The sequence below is a fragment of the Haemaphysalis longicornis genome, unplaced genomic scaffold (assembly GCF_048455015.1).
Source record: "Haemaphysalis longicornis isolate Haplotype H1 unplaced genomic scaffold, Haemaphysalis longicornis Haplotype H1 scaffold_5, whole genome shotgun sequence".
Lineage (NCBI taxonomy): Eukaryota > Metazoa > Arthropoda > Arachnida > Ixodida > Ixodidae > Haemaphysalis > Haemaphysalis longicornis.
Genome location: NW_027526385.1, coordinates 181,774,298 through 181,796,478, shown reverse-complemented (window position 1 = coordinate 181,796,478; position 22,181 = coordinate 181,774,298). Strand labels below are relative to the sequence as shown.

Genomic DNA, 22,181 nt, shown 5'->3' with positions numbered 1-22,181 from the left:
GCACTATGGCTAGACAGGATACTGGCAAACTTTCCCAGGAGACGAAAGATCTAATTAGGAAACGACAAACCATGACAACCTCCGCTACAGCTGGCATAAAAGAACTAGCGGAGCTTCCGAAGTTAATCAATAAGCGTAAGACAGCTGACATACGGAAGTATAATATGGAGAGGATCGAATACGCTGTAAAGAACGGAGGTAGCCTGAAAGCAGTAAAGAGACGTCTTGGCGTGGGGAAAAATCAGATGTATGCACTTAAAGATAAGCAAGGCAATGTCATCACAAATAGGGATAACATAGTCAGAGTGGCCGAGGAGTTCCATAGGGATCTGTACAGTAGCCGGAACATCCAGGATAATGCCGAACGAGAAAGTACTTCAGAGGAAATGGACATCCCACCAGTAACGACCGAAGAAGTGAGGAAGGCTTTGAAAAAAATGAAAGGGGGCAAAGCACCTGGTGAGGATTAGATAACAGCAGACCTCTTGAAGGATGGCGGATAAATTGTACTTGCAAAACTGGCAAGCCTGTATACGCAATGCCTAATTACCGCAAGCCTACCGGAATCTTGGAAGAACGCGAACATCATCCTAATCCTAATTCATCATCATCATCCTAATCCATCATCATCATCCTAAGAACCTGAAAAATTATAGGCCGATCAGCTTACTGTCAGTCATCTACAAGGTACTTACCAAGGTAATCGCTAACCGAATTTCTGCAACCTTAGATTTCAGTCAACCTAAAAAACAAGCAGGGTTCCGTAAAGGTTATTCAACAATGGACCATATTCACACGGTCAATCGGGTGATAGAAAAGTGCGTTGAGTATACTGAACCCCTATATATAGCCTTCATAGATTATTAGAAAGCATTTGACTCGGTCGAAACCGTAGCAGTCATTCAGGGTCATTCACGCATTACGGAACCAGGGGGCAGATGAGCATTATGCAAGAATTCTAGAGGATATCTACAATGGGTCTACAGCTACTATCATCCTCCATAGGGAGAGCAGTAAAATACCTATAAGGAAGGGTGTCAGACAAGGAGACACAATCTCTCCAATGTTATTCACAGCATGTTTAGAAGAAGTATTCAGAACGTTGGATTAGGAACAGGTGGGAGTAAGGGTTAATGGAGAATACCACAGTAACCTCAGATTTGCTGATGACGTTGCCTTGCTAAGTAACTCGGGGGACGAACTGCAAAGCATGCTTTCCGCACTGGGCGAACAGACTAGAACCGTGGGCCTGAAAATTATTATACAGAAAACTAAAGTAACGAGGAATAACCTCGTGACAACACAGCGGCTTGAGATAGGTCGCGAGACCGTGGAAGTGGTAAGCGAATATATCTGTTTAGGCCAAGTTGTGACCCCAGATCCCAACCATGAGGCAGAGATAATTAGAAAGATCAGAATGAGGTGGGGTGCATATGGCAGACATTCTTAGATAATGAATAGCAGCCTACCATTGTCGCTGAAGAAGAAAGTGTATGACAGCTGCATCTTACCGGTACTCACCTACGGGTCAGAAACTTGTAGGCTCACTGAGAGGGTTTAACTTAAACTGAGAACGACTCAGCGGGCAATGGAGCGGAAAATGATAGGTGTAACATTAAGGGACAAGAAGAGAGCGGAGTGGGTCAGTTAGCAAACTGGTATTAAAGACATATTAGTAGAAATTAAGAAGAAGAAATGGGAGTGGGCAGGGCATGTAATGTGAAGGACCGGGGTAATTGGAGAATAATGGAAGAGGCCTTTGCCCTGCAGTGGGCGTAGATAGGCTGGTGATGATTATGATGATGACGATGACCCAAAACTAACAGAGCGATTCGAGCGTGCTAATCAGAAGGGACAATAAGAGGAATACGAAAGTACCTTCCAACAGATTACCAGATTGTAGCTCTGGTTTGTGCTGTGCCCCCATCGCCAAAGTTGCGTCTCGGTTTCGAAGGTACAGTTCGCTGGGCAGCTTTCCACGAGACAGTATCTTTGGCTGCCGCAACAACGGGCACCTCCGGTACTCGTGGAAGCGTGACGTTGAGCAGGTTTGACTGTGCGAGGTCACACAGGCCAGCATTGGCTGCCGAGTACCCAACTTCAACTTCTACCTTCCCCGCGCATGCACAGCGCATATGCCTTATGCGGTATTTGTCTAGAGATTGAGACAATTAACTATTTACTGCTGTCTTGCCGGCGGGTCGATACCACCTCTGGTGCCTGGGCCCTCCATTGTCTGTTTCTAATTTACTGTCGTTTGGGGCATCGGGGTTAGGTTTCTGTCCCAGAAATGTTTGTCGCACCCTTCACAATTTTATTTCCGAAACAGGTCGTTTACCCGGTTAATAAACTCATATCTTACTTTCTCTTTTTAGTACGTGAAGTATCTCTTTTTACTTCAGCATTTTATAACTATTTTATCGATGATTATCAAAATAGTTAACATTACTTTCACCACAATATTTTTAGTTCTATTTTCCCTTAGTAATGCATTCGTAACCCTTCCTTTAGTGCATTCGTAACCTTTTTTCATGATGGTACATAATGTGACTTTGCCAATCACTCAGAGTGGCTAAGCGTTAATGACTTATTGGTACAAACCAACCAACCAAATTATTAGCTGGGCGTGTGCTATACACCTGTAATCAGACCTAAGATTTTTATGCACATGGCAAATATTGCCAAATTGTGGGCCACACGGGGGAATCTCTTGTGGGCCACCGGTGCTTTTATTCTACCGTGTGGGACACACAGGGGGAATTAGGGCACGTGAGTTCCTTCTCAGAAGAGATTGCCGGGCTAAAAGACGGGAGCGCGAATCACAAGGAGGGCGGCTAGGGGAGGATTCAGGTTGGGAAAAGAGGAGTGAAAAGATGGCCCGCTAATTGGTTCAGTGTACTCTGACCATGTCACTGTACCCAATGTACACGGATCTTTAGGTGTGATGTTTTGTGGAGGCGTGGAATCTGCTGGCCGATCACAGGTGTCTTGTTCCCTTGCTTCAGCTGCTATGCCGCACTGAGCGAGTCGGTGTACATATGCACCTCCGTAATGTTAAGGAATGCACTTGCAGCATTGAGCTCCAGTAGCAGTGGGTCTGGAGTGTCGGTAATGTAACAGGGCGAACCTTCAATTTCCGGGCGCGTGTCACCGACGAACGCAGCCAGTCCTCCATCCTACAGAAGAGCTGCGTCTGCATACAATGCGCAGTGACTTTCGGGGACTGGGGTATCGGAGGTTGGCGCTGGCTGGTCCCGGCGACAAAGCTTCGTTGTGTAATTTGCTGTCATTGTTGTGTACCTCCATGGTGTAAGATCGTCTAAGGTAGAAGTAACGGGAGGCATATTACAAAATGTGAATGAAGCTCTGCTGCCATTGGAATGAAAAAAAAACGCTCGAGCTTTCTTGCTTTCTCGCGCTTGTTTAAACGCTCATTATAGTATTGAGCTGTGAGTGTTTCTATAAGATTGGAATCGGGGTAAGACGGGGAAGTACTGTGATGGTGCACATGGCCTCTCTGTTTATAGTCTCAAGTTGCATAGTAAGTCTGTGTACCATTGCCTGGTAGAGTAGGCACGGCTGGACTACAGTAGGTACAAGTCATCTAGCCACCTCCGTGAGGGCCTCCTCCACTACGAATTGTAATCCGGCGGATTAAGTGCAAGGTAGCCGACATGTCTTTGCTTGCTTTTCGAAGCCAATGAATACCAGAACCCGACATGTGGATCACAAATCCGAGCAACCGCAGCTCTTGTTTGGCTGCTATTGCAGCTAAAACAATTTTAAATCACCAGAGAGGCTGACTTCCTTAATGCCTTGTCAGCCACTTGTACGTAGCAAGGCTTCTCAGTTAAAATGTCTAAACTGGCTGATTCCGCAAATGCTTAAAAAACATCTAGGGCTTGCTGGAAATGACGACACTGCAAACCGAGGTCCCGGTTTGGGGACCACAGCAAGACATCACCCGCGTAGATGAGAAATCTCACAAAACGTATGTCTTGTAGCTTCCATACCAAGGGTGCAAATGCCATGTCGAATAGTAGACATGCTAGTACGGAACCTTGCGGTACCCCACGATGTAAACAGGCGCACAGGTTTCCCACCCACTGGTACTGAAAAGGTCTTCCAGCACAGAAAGGAGCACCCTTGTTTGTTTGGGCCAGCGGAGACTCGGCAGCGAGAACTACTGAAGGCGGGTGCGGGAAAAGAGTATTTCACGCCAGGTTGGCGCGTCGTGTGAAAGAGAATACGAGGTGGACGTGATCGCCAGACTAGGCGAGCTGAAGGTTCCGCTTGAGCGACGCCTAGCCGGGCTGCCCCGCTTGCACGATAATTCAGAGGGAGCTTGTCGCTGTTTCGCTCGCGGCCGGCGTGTGAGGTCTGTGTGTTTGTTGTAGTCGGGCAGACCGGCCGCTGTATCGGTGAAAAGCACTTCACGTTCCGGCGGCGACAAATAATGAAAGTGAAAGCCAGCGTCCTTCGTCAAAGATACGTTCTCGTGGGTCGGCTATGGTTTGGTGACATAAAGCTACCCTTGCCAGCCTCAGAGTGCCTAGCGCCACCCGTTTACGCTCTGGACTACACGTGTCCATCGCTCCTACTGTGTGACGTGGTGTCTACAACACAAAAAAATGAAAGGGAAATGGGTGAGGGAAATGCCAGCTTTCTTTGCGGATTTCTCAGGAAATAACCCAACGTTGGCCGTAGAACTAAAGCTTGGACCACTACTACACATACGGTCTTTCAGTTAAGACCAAATTTCATTCATCTTGTAGTTTCACTTTAAAACATGAACCAACGAGAAGGTTAAGGCCCGTAAAATTTGATAACATTGCACTTTGCAGGTCCTATTGCTGCAGCAAGTGGCGAAGCAGTCTCATGTGCACCACCTGACCCACAATTTCCCTACATGGCCTAATTACACCAACTGACGGTACAACACCAGGGTGGGTATTGAAAGATAAGACATCTGCGCTGTGGCGGTACTTTGGTGTCTCTATTTTCTTGGTTCAGAAACATACCCAGCTCAGCATCATTACGGACTTCATAAATCAGAGCTAAGAAGTGAAGTTCAGCCAATTGCGAGTGGTTCAGCCACTTGCGAGTGGCCGTAGTGCTATATTGTTATTTTTATGGCGAGCCTCCCTTAACCAAAAAACCTTCTGCAATAGCGTTATTCACTCGTGACTACTCTTCTCAGGTCAACTTTGTGCTCTCCACAGTAGCAGCCATTCTACCGAAAGAAGGATGAGTCACCTCCGTAAGTCTCATTCATCTTCATCGAGATGTCAAAAGTCACATGTACTCTTGCAATGGTCTCTGAAATTTCATTTAAAACTCTAGACTGTGTGTTTTGTTGCGAAAACTGGAAACGCTCCACACCACACGATCACACGTGTACAGGTGCCGTCATAAGTAATTGGAGCATGCGAGCAGAGTCCGAAGCGTATCGAAGCGCCGTGTAGCTGCACCGGCAGTAAATGAAAGGACGAGAACACTCATGCGCTCCTGCCCACGGCGATAGCCTATCTATAGCTGTCAAATTACTTCTTTTAACCTCGATTCGAGCATTGTTCGCAGCATACTGGTCTCGGTGATGTCACTGATAGCGTGCACACCTAAATATTTGTGAAAGTAAAACTCACTGCACATTATTGTGACAGCTCGCCGCTTCTCTGGCAGCTCGCATTTGCTGGAAGTGTGCCAGCGAAGCTTCTAGATGGGTCTCTGCTATCAGCGCAATCATCGCGACCAGTATGCTGTGAACTGTGCTCGGAGCCAGGTTAAAAGAAGTGGTTTGAGATGGGTTTGAGAGCTATATATGGGCTATCGCCGTTGGCAGGCGCGCATGCGTGTTCTCGTCCTTTCATTTACCGCAGATGTAGCTACACGGAGCTCCGATACCCTTCGGCCACAGCTCCCGAGCTCGAATTACATATGGCGGCACCTGTACATTCTTCATAGTTCCGTCTTCATAGAAAAGCACTGGAAGAGTACAGATTCTTTCTGTCAGCAAGCATATTCATAATCACAGCTCGATATTTAACTACAGCGAATAAAAGGACACTGCCTGAACGTTCTTTTAATCACTTTGCTCACAAACCATTGTTCACAAGCGCCTTATCATCCATCACTCGATTTCGATGCTTGTTTGTGGGTTTTTTTAAAAGGATACTCAGCTTTATGCTGTATGCCTGAATATCTTGGCGCATGCGCTCCGCCTCTTGAGAGAGAACTACTAGGTTCTGGATGAGTTTTTTGTTTACGACACAAAATTAACTGATCAACCAGAGGCTAACGCCGTCGCTGTAAAATCTACACTGGTTAGGTCGGCAGCAAGGGTGTTTATTTTCTTTTCTGCTTTTCGTGAATGCTCTGTGGCGTTTGCGACATCTGTATATATTTGTATTATTTTATTCCAATAGACCTAGTTGATAGTCAACTGTGGCTTGTGTCCTCCCCTTTTGTGTTCTCCATGCAGTTCTTGCGCTGTTATCCATCATAAAACGCTCATTCGGACTCTCCAACTCTCTGTCTCCGGACCCACAGCGTGTACGCCAGACAAGCTACAGAAAGTTTTGTTGATTTGATTCCTGGAACATTTAAAAATGGAGATACTAGGGACGAGAGCGCACTTGGAAGCCGCGCGATAATCCGTGCGAAGCTTAAGACTGAAAACAATTCCTGGCACACTTTAAGGCAAAAAGGAATAAAATAGGGACTAAAATACAGCCGTTAGTCTTCGCAGGCAGCCGTGCATCTTCAACGGGAGTAGTTGTGGCAGAGAGTGTGCGGTGTGCACAAATACGGATTATATGCTCGTCCCGGCGGATTTATAAGGAGTAACGGGAAGACTAAACGCGTGCATTTAGTCTCTTTGCTGCGTCGTTAATCTCGTGTAATGGCGTCAGGGCTGCCATTTCGCGCATGTCTGTGGATAGTTTTAAATTTCCAAAACACAAGTCATTGCAGTCAGTGGTTCCTTTCCACGGTGCCATGGCAAAAAAAATTTGATGTTAATTGTAAGGAAAGCGCCTAGGGTTAATCGTGCGGCGGGTGATTTCAAGGAGCGGCATAGCGCGATTGACAAACGTTTCTCGGTGGGGTTATGTTGATACGCTGTGTTGCTTACGATTCGCGCGAGGTAATACCGGCCAAGGAAAGATTTCATGCACGTCAAAAATAACAGAAATATTAGTGACAATAGCACACGTATACACCCAAGCGTACTGAATATGTGTATGTTTAACAGACGAACTGCAAATTAAAAATTCTCGCTACAGCTAAGCGTCTTGAAGTTATCTTTCATACTCTAGCAGATAATTGCCTTGGGCCCCAAATCTATGACAATGCTACAACTTCTGTAAAACCCGGTAGCATTTCCCAGTCCCGATCGTCTAGCAACTCAAACTTGAAGAATTCAGACTAAGCAACACCGAATATGGTTTCACCGATGCAGGGAAATATCGTCTGCTTCCCTATTCTGACGCTCACACAGGCGACCGCTTTCATATACGACACCTAGAAAAATTAACAGAAGTATCGAACACTAAGAATACACTTAGTTTGCGCTAATTTGTGCGGAAAGAAATGAGTCGTCTGATCACCCAGCCACGTGTGTCAACTAGGCGACGAGTTGGTTGTTCTTTACGAGAAAAAAGAACTATGGTTGTGAGGCTGTACTTACAATCGAACTGAGCAATAGTTTCTAAAGTTAGCAAAGCGCTAAGCGCAAAGTGGACATCGAGGTCACGTTCGCTTGCACAGATAGAAATTTAAACACCAGCTGCAATTAATCTGTCGCGTTGCGTACAGCCACCGCCTCCACAACACTACACACCGTACACTTCAAAATTGTCGACCGCATTTTCCGTCCAGCAGCGTGGTCTAGTGGATGCGTGTTGGATTCCTTGTGCATAGCTGCGGGAGTCGGTGATTCGATAACTCTGTGCTGGTGCCGGGTTTTTTGTTCCTGCCACTCTCTTTCAGCAGTTTGTCCTTGGGGAGTATTGGAACGGACCAAACGGTCGGAGGACTAACCGTTTGTCCCATCACATTCAGGCCCCAAAGGGAGTAATGATTGTCGCAAGGGCCGTTAGTCACCCAGAGGACGAACTTTTAGTCCCTTTCGCCCAAAAGTGTAGTAGTTGGTGATGATGAAAGCAACAGTTCATTTGTCTCCGTAGCTCTTAAATCGCCACAGCGTACACCAGTCTCACCCACTCTCACCCACTAAATTGTGTCGGCTAAAAATAGGCTCAAATACGTTTCCAACAAGCCGAAAGAGCAACGAAGGAAGGAAAGACCCCAAGCCGTAGTCTACAAATTTCTCGGGACAATTTTAATTCTACAGCTGCGTTTGCGTAAAGCATCAATTCCACCGCAGCGTCTAGTTAGATTCAACACAGGCGGTTTATTGTCGCGTGGACACCCCAGGCGTCGTGCGTAATTACGCAGCCACCGTACTACTTCGTAAACAGATATGCGAACTGGCGGCAAGCACACCCCTTCCGGAGGCTTTCGTTTATCGTTCTGTCGGTACGTAATGAGCGTAGGTCAGCGAACGTCCAATTTTGTAAGAGGTTCACTTGAAACAAACGGATATGCAGCTGCCACAGTAGGAAGCCGCCGCATCCTGCTATGGCCCTTTTCTTCCAATTATATATCTGCGATTGGTTGTTTTGTACCGCCAACGTTTTATCGCCACCGTAGCTACTTCCGGTTCGTGCAAGAAAGTGCTTGAAAAACATCATCACATCCCGGGCAGCAGGCAGTTATAAAGCATCGAGTTCGCGAGTTTCTTTGCATTGTCCTGAACTGCTTGTAAACCAAGCATCGACGTTTCTGGGGCCAAGATTGACTTGCACTAGGAGGCTCTGGTGCGGTAAGTGTTTTTTGTCCTGGTATGCAGACCGTTTAGATGTGTATGCAGTGCCAGTTTTATGGATAGTTAGGGGCACGTAAAACGAGTAGAAAAGGTATTTATAGGAGCTCACAAATTAAGAGACAGCTGCTTGCAGACGACAAATATTTACGTCCTCCCGTAGTGGTATCAGAAAGCCTAACCAGACACTCAGGTGGGACCCAGGCCTTGCCAGCGATTGCAGGTTCTTCAATAAATCGTTTAAATACTGAAAGGTTGGAGTGACATGGCCAGCGAAATAAATAATCACAGCCCCTTTCGTATATGCTAAAGATAGTTGAAACTGCGCGACATTAAGCAACGCCGCCTGTATTAACATTGCCTGACGCGTCGCGCGCTTTTCAATGGGAAGGGTAGGGACGCTTAGTTCAGGCACTGATCCGCTATGTGGCGCTTGCCGACGGACATCTCGCCTTACGTCATTGCTCGCGAGTCGCGAACGCTGCACCCACTTCTACGACGTGTGTCTGTCAGCTTGCCTGTTGGGCTTCAAAGGGCCGTTTTGCTTACATCTTAGCCGCGACGGGGCGCTAGTTCTGTGGCGCACTGGGGATCTCGTTCAACGTGTCGCTCGCTTCATACTTGCTGCATCTTTCCAAAGATAAAGACGGAGGCGGACTGAAATAGTGTAAGAACATACTGATTGTCGGGTAGACGTATAGCTAACAGAAAAACGATATTTTCTGCTGGGGCAGCCATTATTTTACGGATATTTTTCTTTCTGGAGTATTTGCAGAAGAAAAACTTGCGTGCACGTTTTTTGTTCAGGCGCTCACTTTTACGCTTACTTTCCAATAATATCACGTGCTTGTAAACTTCAGAAAATTATAGGAAACAAAAGGATAAGCAGCTGGAATCCCGCCACGCTGTCCGGGCGCTTTACAGTACGGTCCTCAATTTCAGAAGTGCGTACCGATGCGGATTGCGAACAGCGGGGTCAAAACAATACCTAAATGCGGAGGGGATAGAGGTGGGATGCCCCAGTCAGAAAATTTCAGGGCCTGTGATCCGAGTAGATAAGCGCGCAAAGCCTGCATCAGCCTGCGGCATCGCAAGGGATTGCGCTTCGTGACAAAGGCTGTTTTATTAGTGACAGACCAAGACAGACAGGCATGGTGAAAAACAAGAAGGCGTAGGAGCACCGCCTCGGGAACGCTAAACAAACTTTCCGCTATTTTGCATAATTTCCGAGAAGCGGCGCTGGCTGGCGGACACGAAAGCACGCTGGAAGGCTACGGAGCGGGGAAGGGTAGGAGAGAGCCACAGGAGAGTGGCTCTTTGGCCATTTTTCGCTCACGCGTTAGGCAATGTTTATACAGGCGGCGTTGCATTAAGTAACTGGGCATTGCGACTAATTTGTTTTAGTTCGAATTGTTTAGATGTTCGAGTAGATTGGAGAAAATCCAAACTGCTTCCAGCGTGTAAGGTTCGCTCAATAGGATAGGCGTCGGCATTACCACAGAGAAAACCCAGGTTCGATTCCGACGATGGGAAGGGCTTTTCACTTCTTTCACCCCCATTGTGATCATCGGCATGTGCTCTCCCGTTTCCTAAAGTTGGCTTTCCTGCAGAGGTTCTGGTACGAACTACCCTCAAAGAAGCCAAGAAAACTTCGCTGTAAAAACAGTCCATGTAAGGCAGGTAGGCTAACCGAGGAAGCGCCCGGTTGCCTAACCTAGATTCGGCGCCGTGTCTGCTTATACCAAATATAATCGGACAAATGAAGCTCAGAAAGTAGCTGCTTTTAATTCCTGCGTGTAGCATGAAATTCTTAACTTTGCTTATTATTCAAGCAGAAATGATTTTATTCTCAATAAACGTTTTGCCTCCTCTTCTTTACTTGCGAATATTCTTATTTATCTTGACTTGCGAATACAAGGAATCAGCAGTGTATCCTAGGGCTAGGTGATGAAAATGGCATAAAGGAATTTACGTCGGTGGAAGTGACCATTTCACGGATACGATGGCAAGTATTAGTATCAAAATTTTCTGCGGTGCATTAAACCGAATAACCGCAGTGATTGTTCCCATCAGAAAAGCTAATTGGGAGTCAGGTTGGAACTGAGTGTCCGGGTGTGAGCCTATTTATAATAACTGATATAAAACAAACAAAACGTAAAGAAGAATGAAAGTAATGAGAGCATTTGATTTGGCCGCCATTTGATGCCTTCCCAATCAATATATCATAACGATTACTTTGCTGTCACCGTCACGTTTATTCATTGAACATTTCATGACTAGCCGCAATAAATATCTTGATCCTGATGACTGCGAATCCTGTTTCACAAGAAGACATACTGGGATATTCTAAACAACGGTATTTTTGCCTGTATTGTTTCTTATTTTCATAACTACAAGAACTGCCAAGTGCAGCTCTAATGACCATTTCACTGCAGATCGCTGTCCATTATTTTCGTGATTTATAGTTATCACATTACCGCCCTTCGTTAAAACGTTCTCACTATTTTTAACGTGAACGCAAAGTTCCTAATAGAAATGAACACTAAAAACAGAGTTGCGTTTGTGTTGCCAAAACCAAGTGCTGAGATTAGTAAGTGTTGGCGCGTACTAATATCTTCGGAGTATTATTGCAACAGGCGTCTTAGTTTAATGGCGTCGCTGCTGAACTTACCGTAAAGTGGCAGATCAGCCTCGGTTACATCGTAATCGTATTGCTCGATTAAAACATTATTGTCCATACCATCAACAACTGTAGCGACTTGCTGGCGTGCATACGTGTTAAGTTTTGAGAAGCCCATCTTCATTAAAGTTGTCATGTTGTAAATCACTGCGACGTCAAAAACTGAAATGCGGAACCGGTGTGAAGCTCTGGATTACTCCGTAAACTTGCCTAATATAACTCCATCCCCTCTATTCTTGTGAACATTTGCCGTACTACGTGATAAGCTGTTGGGGAGGATAACCTTTGGCAATGGGCTATTTGAAATCATGGTCAGTTCTCTAGATTAGTCCTGCTTCTTAAATTATCCCACCACTTTATCATGTGAGAGATTGCCCTCTTCCTCTTACGGAATCATTCTATTTCCAATTGTAATGATAAGCATCACACATTCTCCCCTAATTTCATTGCGCGAAATATTCCGCTCAGTGATTCCTGCCTTGCCTAAGCAGGTAATTTATTCGGCTTTCCAGTAAAATAACCGCTTTCCGTGAAAGTTCATTGTAATATCAAACTAGAGTGACCAGAAAATTATAAGTACCAGAGAAACATATCCTTCATGTTCATCTTAAGCGCACAAAAGAACACACGGGAACAGAATACAAGAGAAATCGTTCTTCAAAAAATATCTTGTTGTCTACTGTAAATTTCACCAGCTGCTCCTTTTGTTATTATTGTATGAATGGTATTTCGTACTTTTTTCAGTTTGTGTGAACTAATAACTGCACCCTAGATGATGGAGGCGAGAAGCAAAAACGCTCATATGTACGTGACTTCGGCGCGCGTTAAAGATCCCTAATTGGTAAAAATTAATCCGGAGCACGCGGAATAATTTTCGAAAGTTAACCGCACGCCTCAACGCCTTCGTTGTGTCGGCGTGTTAAATCCTAAAATCAACCAGAGTTACTTATTATACTCGGCAATCAACTGCACCCTAGAGTGCGTGATGAACAACCATAATTATCGGTTCCCGCATCGCATTCTCGACTCCGATGAAAATATATTTTTCTTGCAACATTGAATTGCTGTTTTTTTTTCATTTATTTGTGCCAGGAAGAAGATGGCTGTGACTACCGCCCTCATCGCTGTTGCGTGCTTGGCATTGTGCGCCACGGCCAACCCTCTTGATTTTGGTGAGCAGATGACACAGCTGCATTTGTAGAAACCTGTCCGTGAAAAGACGCGCATATCAATACGTATCTGAACTTTTTCTAAACTACCAAAAACACCCATTCTTTCCAGAAGATAATCTCAGTTTCTTCTTGTAATCGCATAAACTTGGTTTCGGGCGGGACTCGGTGAAGGAAATGGTAGTTTTGAACAAATTTCAGCTAAAACACTGACAACACCCAACCATTGGTATCTGAGCATTACGATTTTATACGTTTAAACAATGTATTAACAGAATAGAATAAAAACCCATCTGTGGCATAACAACTGTGACACCTTTGTTCGTATAAAAAGGTATAAACAAACGCAACAAAAATATTCTCGGTATAAGCGGCAGCAGAATTTTCTGCGTATAGTGTATCTGCATTTCGAGTTTTTTTTTAAGTGCCTCGTGTCCACAGTTTTCATTTCTTATTACTCTGAAACGGGCTGGAGTGCTTGAGCTAAAAGCGTAAACAAAAAGGAAGGTGTGTCTTTTCTGGATATTCTGGCATCTTCGCGTGGGATACATTCCTAATGGCGTGTATCTTTTTTTAATGATGATGATGGTGAAGTTGAGGTTTAATGAAAACATGCCACAAAATGACTGCGAAGAATTCCAAGCTGTAGTGCCAAAATTGCGCACTTTTTTGAGCGGTTTTCCAAAGCACGACATATCCCTCGTGTCGATTCCCATATTAGATGTTGTATTTGAGAGCGCAAAAGTTTTCGACGCGAATTTTCATCACTCCTTTTATGAATATTAGCGGTGGTTTTCACAGACACCTGCTTTATAACACCCCCAAAGCAGCTTTTTAAGCTCGCACGTTTTTCGGTTGCCACACAGTATGAATTTATTTGCAGAGCTTGGAGGAAACACCTGCGACTTCTCGAACCTGAACGTGGAGGCTTCCGTCAACCAACTGCTGTCACGGCTACCCAAAGACCGGGAGATAAGCAGAACTGTGTTCCCCGGTGATAACGGATTTTTTGAGACCGGTCGAATGCAGGCTACTGGCCTTGACACACTAAAACGCTACGGCCCGTTGCAAAGATTCTGCGTGAACGGCACTCGACTCATCCAGTTCGACGTCGTCAGCGATGGTGGCGCTCGTCTCGTTGTGCCGTGGAAGAGCTGCTCCGGCAAGGAAGGCACCATAACCCTGGTCGCCGGATATTCACGCTTCACGGTTCAGCTGAAGATTGACGCTGCCGGAACAGACGACACTTTGCAATTCATGGGACCAAACCTGATTGTGGCCGTGGAAGATCTTGACCTCATCTTTGAAGGAGCCGGACCGGGCGTCAGGACCGCGGTTGGAATAATTGCCAAGTTCCTCGATCCCGTCTTGCGGGAGGTCTGGAAGTCTCAGTTTTTTAGGGAGTTCAATGCTTCTCTGCAGAACATTTTTCCTGTCGGAATCAATCCAGTTTTCCGTCGCTAAATAAAGTGTTAGAGCATGTGGTCGTGTTTCTTTATTCGAAGAGAGGGTGCAGTTCATTTGAGTCTCCTGGCTCCTAGTCTTTGTTGGAGGTTGAGACAACCTCTTGAAGGGCTTTTGTCGCTCAAAACAATACCTAAAGTTGGTATTAACTCTCAAGTGCCGGAAAAGGAAATAATCGAAAATATTATATAAAAAAGTGGGCATGCGGGAGTGGCTTATTTCCGCGAAGGTTGTCGTACTGGTTTGAATATAGAGGAACAGGTGTCCTACCATGTTTTACGAAATAGTCCCTCATGAAACGTCTTAGCGTTGAAATGTTACCCCTTGAGGTAAAACAAACAGCCATTCTACGGTTTTGTCAGACACCCAGCTGTTCACACAAAAGCTTTTATGATGAACGCCCGAAAATTTCGCAAGGATCACATGCAAGTTTCGGTTTGTTCAAACGCCGTGCTAACCCTTTGAAAAAATCTGACCAAGTGAGCTGGATATTATGTGAAATTACTGAAACGGGGTACGTTCCCAGTAATATCGTTACCAAATTTTTGTGAAGGCACAACGACTGGTTTTTACAAGGGTGGGCTCCCCAAATTAATCGGGCGCCCACTCAAGCCACCGCCAATAAACACTGCTCTGGCATTGTAGGCGCGCCTCATTTTTTTGGTAATGTCACTTTAGTACTACGGGCCGTTAGACACTGATATCTTTTTTTTTATTCCCGCCTTGGAAGCGCTGGCGAGGTATAGGCAAAAGTTAAAGATTTTGCTAACGCCAAGGAAATATGTTTGATATTTTTGATGCTTGAAGTGAAAAACAAAAACGCCGGTGTGCCGAACTGGAGGCCATTTTGGAGGTCCCTAGGTTGCCCAAATTAACATACACTCTTGCACTACAGCCCGCCTCACAGCTGCTGCGTGCTGTCGGTAGGTTAAATCAGAGAAAAACAGAATATAAAGGTTTTTATTTAGTGTCAACTCTTCAGAACAGCACATAAAACGAGCAGTAGGCCGATATCACAACCTAGCTCAGGCCAAATACAAACAGAAAATACAGCAGCTAATATCGTTCAGGACAGTCGGAAGATGTTGTATTCTTACTGTAAAAAATACCCAAGCAGTATTTTCTTCGTAAATACCAAGTTTTTTGCACTTTTTATTTCTAAAGGCAACCTACTACCAACGTTTGCTTCTGAATAATAACATTGACATTGCTAGCACTTCTAGAGTTCCGGGTAGGTAACACCAACAAACGCGTTGCAAAATAATGACAGCTAAAACAATTTTTTAACACGGCAGAAAAACGCCATGTCGTGGACAAGCAGCAATTATTTTTTTTAGCTTAATGGGTTACAGTAACGTCGTTCGAGGCCAGAATAGAGTAGATGTGTCCCGAAGGACCACTTCTTTCAAAGTAAACGAAGTTTCATTCTGTCATTGTGGTTCGTTTACATGGGCAAAGTGCAAGCAATATTCATGATTACTAAAATAATCGTGCCTCGAAGAAAAAGATTTCAGTTTCCAGCTGTGCAACAAGAAGTGCGGCGAGAGAGACAGGGAAATCATTTTATTTTCCAAACAAGTTGGCTAGGAACGCGTGGTGGCCGGCTGGCGGTGACGGTGGCAGCTCGGTCAACCATAAGCAGCTGCATCCCCGGTTTCGAGCTGCCCATCTCAACCTCGGTAAAACAAGTTCGATTGAATAAACGTTCTGCGTCCTTTGCGATTATTACATTGCGTGCCATAGAATTCTCTGAGTAAATATTTTTACGTCCACGAGTGGTTTATTTAAAGAAGGGTGTTGGCTCTGAAGAAGCAGGAAAAGCTGGAGCGCAGATTTTCAGACCACGGAAAGGTCCCAGCTTCTTAATTTTCTTCCTCGAACAGCTCCGTTCATCTTCTTCAAATTAGTCAAGAGGGTTGGAGTTGTCAGATAACTGGAGCCACACTTCACTGGCGTGACACTCACCCGTTCGCAGACGGAGTCTTCTGGGTGAGTAACTGTACAGTACGGGATTTATGGCAGTTCAGACGTGCCATGTGCCCAAATTTGTTTTTTAGCTGACTTCAGCGTAAAAAAGAGCAATACAATGCCGTTGTTTTTTAGTCCTCTAGGTACAACTGTGGAGGTAAAAAAGCTGAACGGCCAGAATATTGTAGAATGACAAGATAAGATGAGAGAATTGACGGTTTCCTCGGCTTCCACATGTAACAAACAAACCTCTCTGTGTCGGCGTAGTAAGCGTTTGCCTGACTAGTTTAGATCCACGTCCTCAGGACTGTGGTCACATCGTACGTCAGAACAAGTTGTCCTCCTGCATTTTTAATTTCACTTCTCTTCCTTCGCAGTAATGAGGTCGCCGTTTATAATGCGGAATAAGGCTTCGCTGACTAACCCCTGTGAAAGGAGAGTAGCCTATAAGACCACCTCTGCTAAAAAGGAGCTGAGATGCCTTTCGAAAAAGCCAGAACTACAACAATTTTACACAGAACCTGGCTTGAACCCCGAGACCCACCCACACATTTAAGTAAATGCCACACACGGTGTTTATCATGGCGGGGACAAGCCAGGCGTCGGCGCGTCATTAGTTTGCCGTCTTATTACAGTGAAGATGCATGCGCTTAATCTCTGCAGTCCTCGCACCCGTGTGGAACGAAAACTCGGGGACTTCTGCCAGTGTGCCGGAAATTCATTAAAAAACGAAGTCTCCATGCCTCCAAATTTTGATATATCTAATATTGACCCGCCATATGCCGACTTCTGAAAGAACATCCGCCTGCCCATCGGGCGGACATTGTGTGGACTCCCGCCCACTCTGCATTCACGGGCGACAAGTTTGCTCATCGACAGGCTCTAGACCTGACTCGCCGAGCCGCTGAGCCCAGGGCTGTTTCCGCCCCTCTCCTCACCTACCAAGAAATCACCCAATACTACCGAACCACGAGACAGACCTTTCCCAGTCCTCAGATATCTTTGACCAAAGGCCAAATAATAACGCTCATACAAATTCAAGGCCGCAATTTTCGCCACCCCATTCGTATGCATTTATTCTTTCCTACACAGTACTCTGATAAGTGTAAATTCTGCCAGGAACCAGGAACTCTGACACACATATTCTTCTACTGCACAGAAAACTCAGTCCTTCCGCCCCTGAACCTGTCCCCTTCCCTTGAGCAGTGGGAGACACCACTGTCCAGCTGTCGACCGGAGGACCAGCTCCTGCTTGTGACCAGGGCTACGGCAGCCTGGACAGCACATGGGCTCGGGGACTGAGGAACCACTCTAACATTGTTGCGTAAATTGCCTACAGAAAATTGTCTTCCGAGCAACGAAATTTTCCTAGAGGTGAAGGCGTGTTACAGGGGTTTGGCATAAACTGAGTCATTGTAAGCTTTCCGTTCCACCGTTAAGCAATGGCATTAATGGAGCTAGTATGGTTACAGCACCACTTTATACACCTCTCCACCAACAAGGCCTTTTTTTGGTAAATTGCTAACAAATGTACTTTGTTTCCTGCACTCCTCTAACGACGCCCAGCTGCGGTGGTGGTCACAGAGTTTAAAAACACTGATTTGTATTTTGTGTGCAGATACCGAAGCGGCTGCCAGTGACACCCGATAGTAACATTTTATCATTTCGTCGGTACGTAATGAACGAAGGTCAGTGAACATCGTTCCTCCTACAAATTACTCGAAAGAAACAGATGTGTAACCACCTCCATGGTAAGCCGCCATATTAGGCTTGGGCCACGTTCTTCCAATTATAAATGCGTGTTGCCGCTGCGTATTTCGAATATTTTACAGCAGTTTTTGCTACTTCCGGTTGGCGCACGAAAGCCCTCAAGAGAGATTACCACACTCCTTTGATAGATACCGCTTATAAAGGAGCGTGTTCCGAAGTTGTTATTTCTCACCAAGCATTTTCATTTCTATTTCTCACCAAGCGTCTCTTTTTACTTCTCAACAAGCATTTGTGGTCAGAAGTTTGGATTCCAGTCAGATTTACTTTCCCGGTATGTAGTTCGCCTTTTGTGAATCAGCTACTCCTATCAAGGAATGTACTGCGGTTGTCTGATGGATCAATAAGGCAGAGTTGAACTCGAACGCAAGGTTTAATCTGACTCAGGTTTTACAAGAAGTTACTTTGCGCGCAAGAAATATTTCTTTTTAACATCCTAGTACAAAATAACGCAACGAAACAGGTAGTGTTAATCTCTTTGTGCTGTTTTATTTCTTGTTTCTCTCTTTCTCTCACTTTCTCCAGACCCACAGCGCCTATCCTAGAAAATCGTGAGATTGGTTTGTTGATTTTTTCTGTGGGTTTTAAAAATTGCGATAGTACCCTAGAGAGTGGACATAGAAGCCGCGTTATCATAATGCGAACTTTTAGGCTGAATGCAATTACTGGTAGTAGTTGGTAATGGCGCAAGAATCAGCATGTTCGTCTCCGCACCTCCTACATTGCCAAAGTTCCCCCCAGGGTCTATACCAAACCCACTCAATGCTCACCTCATTAACTGGGTCTCATTAAAATACAATGAGATACACGTTTTTACAGGCTTTAGCTGCACCGATGGTAGGCGATACCCTCATCCGTTGACCACCAGTTTTTCTAGACAGTATCAATTCTATAGCGGCCTCGGCTTGAAACATCCAATCCGCCCGCAGGTCCAATTAGATTCAACAGAGGCGTTTTATCGCCGCGGAGACACACCAGGCGTTGCTGCGTCATTACGCAACTACTTTATTATTTCGTGGAGAGATATTCGAACTGGCTGCAAGACCACCACATCCGGAGGCTTTTTTTATCATAGTGTCGGTACGTAATGAGCGAAGGTCACTGAACATCCACTTTTGTCATGCATTCACTCGCAACAAGCGGATACGCCGCCGCCATAATAGGAGGCCGCCGTATCCGGCCTGCGCCATATTCTTCCAATTATAACTGCGAGTTGGGGTTTTGTATTGTCAAAATTTTCCGCCTCTGTAGCTACTTACGACTTGCGCAAGGAAGCGCTCAAGAAACATTATCACATCCCCCGAACAGCAAGCAGTTACACAGAAAAAAGTTTCCGCGTTCCTTTAAATTGCCCTGTACTCTTTGCAAGAGGCGTCAAGTACAGCAAGCGAGATTGTCCTGCACTAGGAGGTGTTTTGCAGCAAGTTGCTGTTGTTTTGGTTTGTAGACTGCTTAAATAGCGTGTGCACAATCATCTTCATATATAGCTCGAAATGAGCAAAACGCGTAGAAAATGTATATAAGGGATTCTCAAATTTCAACCCTACTGTCTGTGGGCGACAAATATTTACGTCATCGCCGTAGTTGTATAAGAAAGCCTAACCAGACCCTCAGGTTGGAGTCAGCGCTTGCCAGCAACTGAAGGGTCTTCAATAAATGATTTAAATACTGAAAAGCAGTGCGGCACCCTTTTGTTGGACTGAGAGGGCCACGCAACGAAAACTTGAAGCCCCTTTCATCGAACCGGTAAGATGGTAGAAACACGAAGCTGTCTCTGCGCGACATTAGCTAAGTGGGTGTTCCCGACTGAATTCTATGAATTTTATTTATTTTAAAGTTCTATTAGCTTGGAGCAAATCGTAACTGCTTCGACCGCGTAATAGGGCAATCAGAGAAGGTCGGCTTCATAGCCTGAGTGAATAAGTTCGATGCTGACCACGCGAAGCGCTTTTTAATTCCTTCGTCATTAAAGTCATCATCATTACGTGCCGTCCCTTTGATTAAAGCTGACTTCCCTGCCGTGCGCCTTGGTCACGACTCCGCTTTCAGTGAGGTCAACTGTAAAAATTGTGCATGTAAGGCAGGGAGGCTAACTGGAGAAGCGTCCGGTTGGCTACCGTACATTCGGCAGTATGTCAACTTATACCAGATATGATGGGACAAATACAACTCAGAAGTGAGGGCTGTTTAATTCACGTGTCTAGTATAGAAATTCTGAAGTATGTTTCTTAATAAAATACCAATGATTTCTTTTTTATCTTGACTCGCCAATATAATGTAGGGCCAGATATAGAAAATCTCATAAAGGGAATTAAGGAAGTGTGACTACCTGAAAAATACTATGACGGTTATTATTATGTGATTTTTCCGCCCCCAAACCGAACATTAGGACTAAGCATTCCCCCCAGAAAAATTGTTTGGAACTGAGCTTGGCAGCGTGTGCTCAGTTCGCGATCTCTACGAAGTATGATGCATTGCCACAAGCAGCTGTGGAACTGCGAAGCCATGTATATGCTGCAATCGCAATACCTGAGGAAAAAGACTTAAAAGGAAACTAGTAATGACAGTAGCAAGAACCAACATTCGTCAGTGGCCCATTGATTCTTTCGCAATAACCACAACAACGTGTACTTATTGAACGTGTCATGTTATTGAACGTGTTTACCGCACTAACGATATATTATCCTGACGGCTGTATATGCTCTTTCAGCGAAGGACAGACCGGGGTATCCAAAAAATCTGTCTTCGTGGATCCTGTGGTCCTCATTTAGATCACTGGACCAACCTCTCCTAGAAACTCAAATATTCAATTGTTTGCGCATCGCTGTCTTATTTTTCGCGGTATATTTAGAAACAATAATGACACAACCACTCCACAGCGAAACCTTGACGCTATTTTTAAATGCTATTCAAAGTGGCTGGCGGAGCTGAACAATAAAACATACAACATTACTTGGATGTTGCCAGAGAGAGAGAGAGAATGAGCACTAATAAAATCGCCTGCAGGCGGCCAAATACAACTGTTCAGACAAGAGCCTGTTCAGTAACGTCGACAGTTGCGCTGGTTGGGGTTGATACATCTTAAAGTAGCCCTTGAGACAGGACGAAAGCAGAGGCGACACACACGACGGCGATAACTCGCAACTGATTTTATTACGCATAAACACAAATATACACCCAGAATAAACACGGGCCAAGGTCAACCCCTCGATAGTGCGTTTCGATAAACACAAGATTACAATGTTCTCATTCAAGAAACAGCCCGCAAACATCTAACTTAATGCATTCGATAAGAAAAGAAATCCCCGTTCATGCAATGCCACCTGCGCATGGCTGCCACACTATCCATCGCTCTTTCCTATATAAAATGCTTCAATTATCTGTCGTGTCAATTGGTGATTGTGCCGCCACAACACGCTGGTATGAACAAACAGTGAACAACCTTGCACTGTGTTGTTATGTGTGTGGGTCGCTCAATGCCGAGGGATTAGTGCATTAGGAGACTTCCGGAATGATCTCTGGTTTTTCATGAGTCGAACATTGATACACCTGCCTGACTGGCCAATATTAACGTTATTAGATAAGAACGGCAATGAGTACAGAATTCCCGAGTTGCAACGGACAAATGGAGAAGCATGCTTAACACTACAACTGCCACACTTTTGTCCAGACAACTTCCTTTCTACCAATTCACAAAGCTTGCCAATCGGAGCAGAAAAAAGCACTCTAACCCCGTAGCGTCCGGCAGCGGTCTTCAAGCGATGCGAAAAAGGGTGCATGTACGGGATCACACCGGTGTTTCTTCTTTCCACCACGACCATTTTTTTTTCAGATTCCGCTGTCGAACCCACCACTTTTATTAGCTTTTGGGCGCTCCTGCGCATTACATGCTGCGGGAAACCACCCGCATTAAGTCTGGTTATCTGAGCCTTGAAACTGTCCCCAGTTTTATGCAAACAGGACCTAAAAACAGCAGATGGTAACACAGAAAAGGCGATTCCACTTTTTACCAGTTTAGACTACCCTGGATTAAAATTTAGCAGTGGTTTTGCAGATTAAGGGCAAGATTCCTAGCAGACATGTCCTGGTTCCAAAAACAAACGCAAGGTGAGGAATTTTAGGTGCCCGTCTGTGGGGAGCTCGCACGTGAAATTAAGTCCAAGGCCGTACTATGAACCATATGAGCACATCAACCACTCGCCGTGATACATTGCAGTTCTCTACAAGGACAAGAAAATCATCAACTTAT

The 22,181-nt window shown here is 45.2% G+C and overlaps 1 protein-coding gene across 1 annotated transcript; it reads left to right on the top strand.

Moving 5' to 3' along the window:
* The first annotated feature begins 8,747 nt into the window (after window positions 1–8,747).
* Window positions 8,748–14,217, top strand: LOC144138858 (uncharacterized). The gene is made up of 3 exons (XM_077671355.1): window positions 8,748–8,884; window positions 12,657–12,736; window positions 13,617–14,217. The coding sequence occupies exons 2-3, from the start codon at window positions 12,664–12,666 to the stop codon at window positions 14,195–14,197; spliced, it is 654 nt and encodes a 217-aa protein (XP_077527481.1). The 5' UTR covers window positions 8,748–8,884; window positions 12,657–12,663; the 3' UTR covers window positions 14,198–14,217.
* Window positions 14,218–22,181: the final 7,964 nt, after the last annotated feature.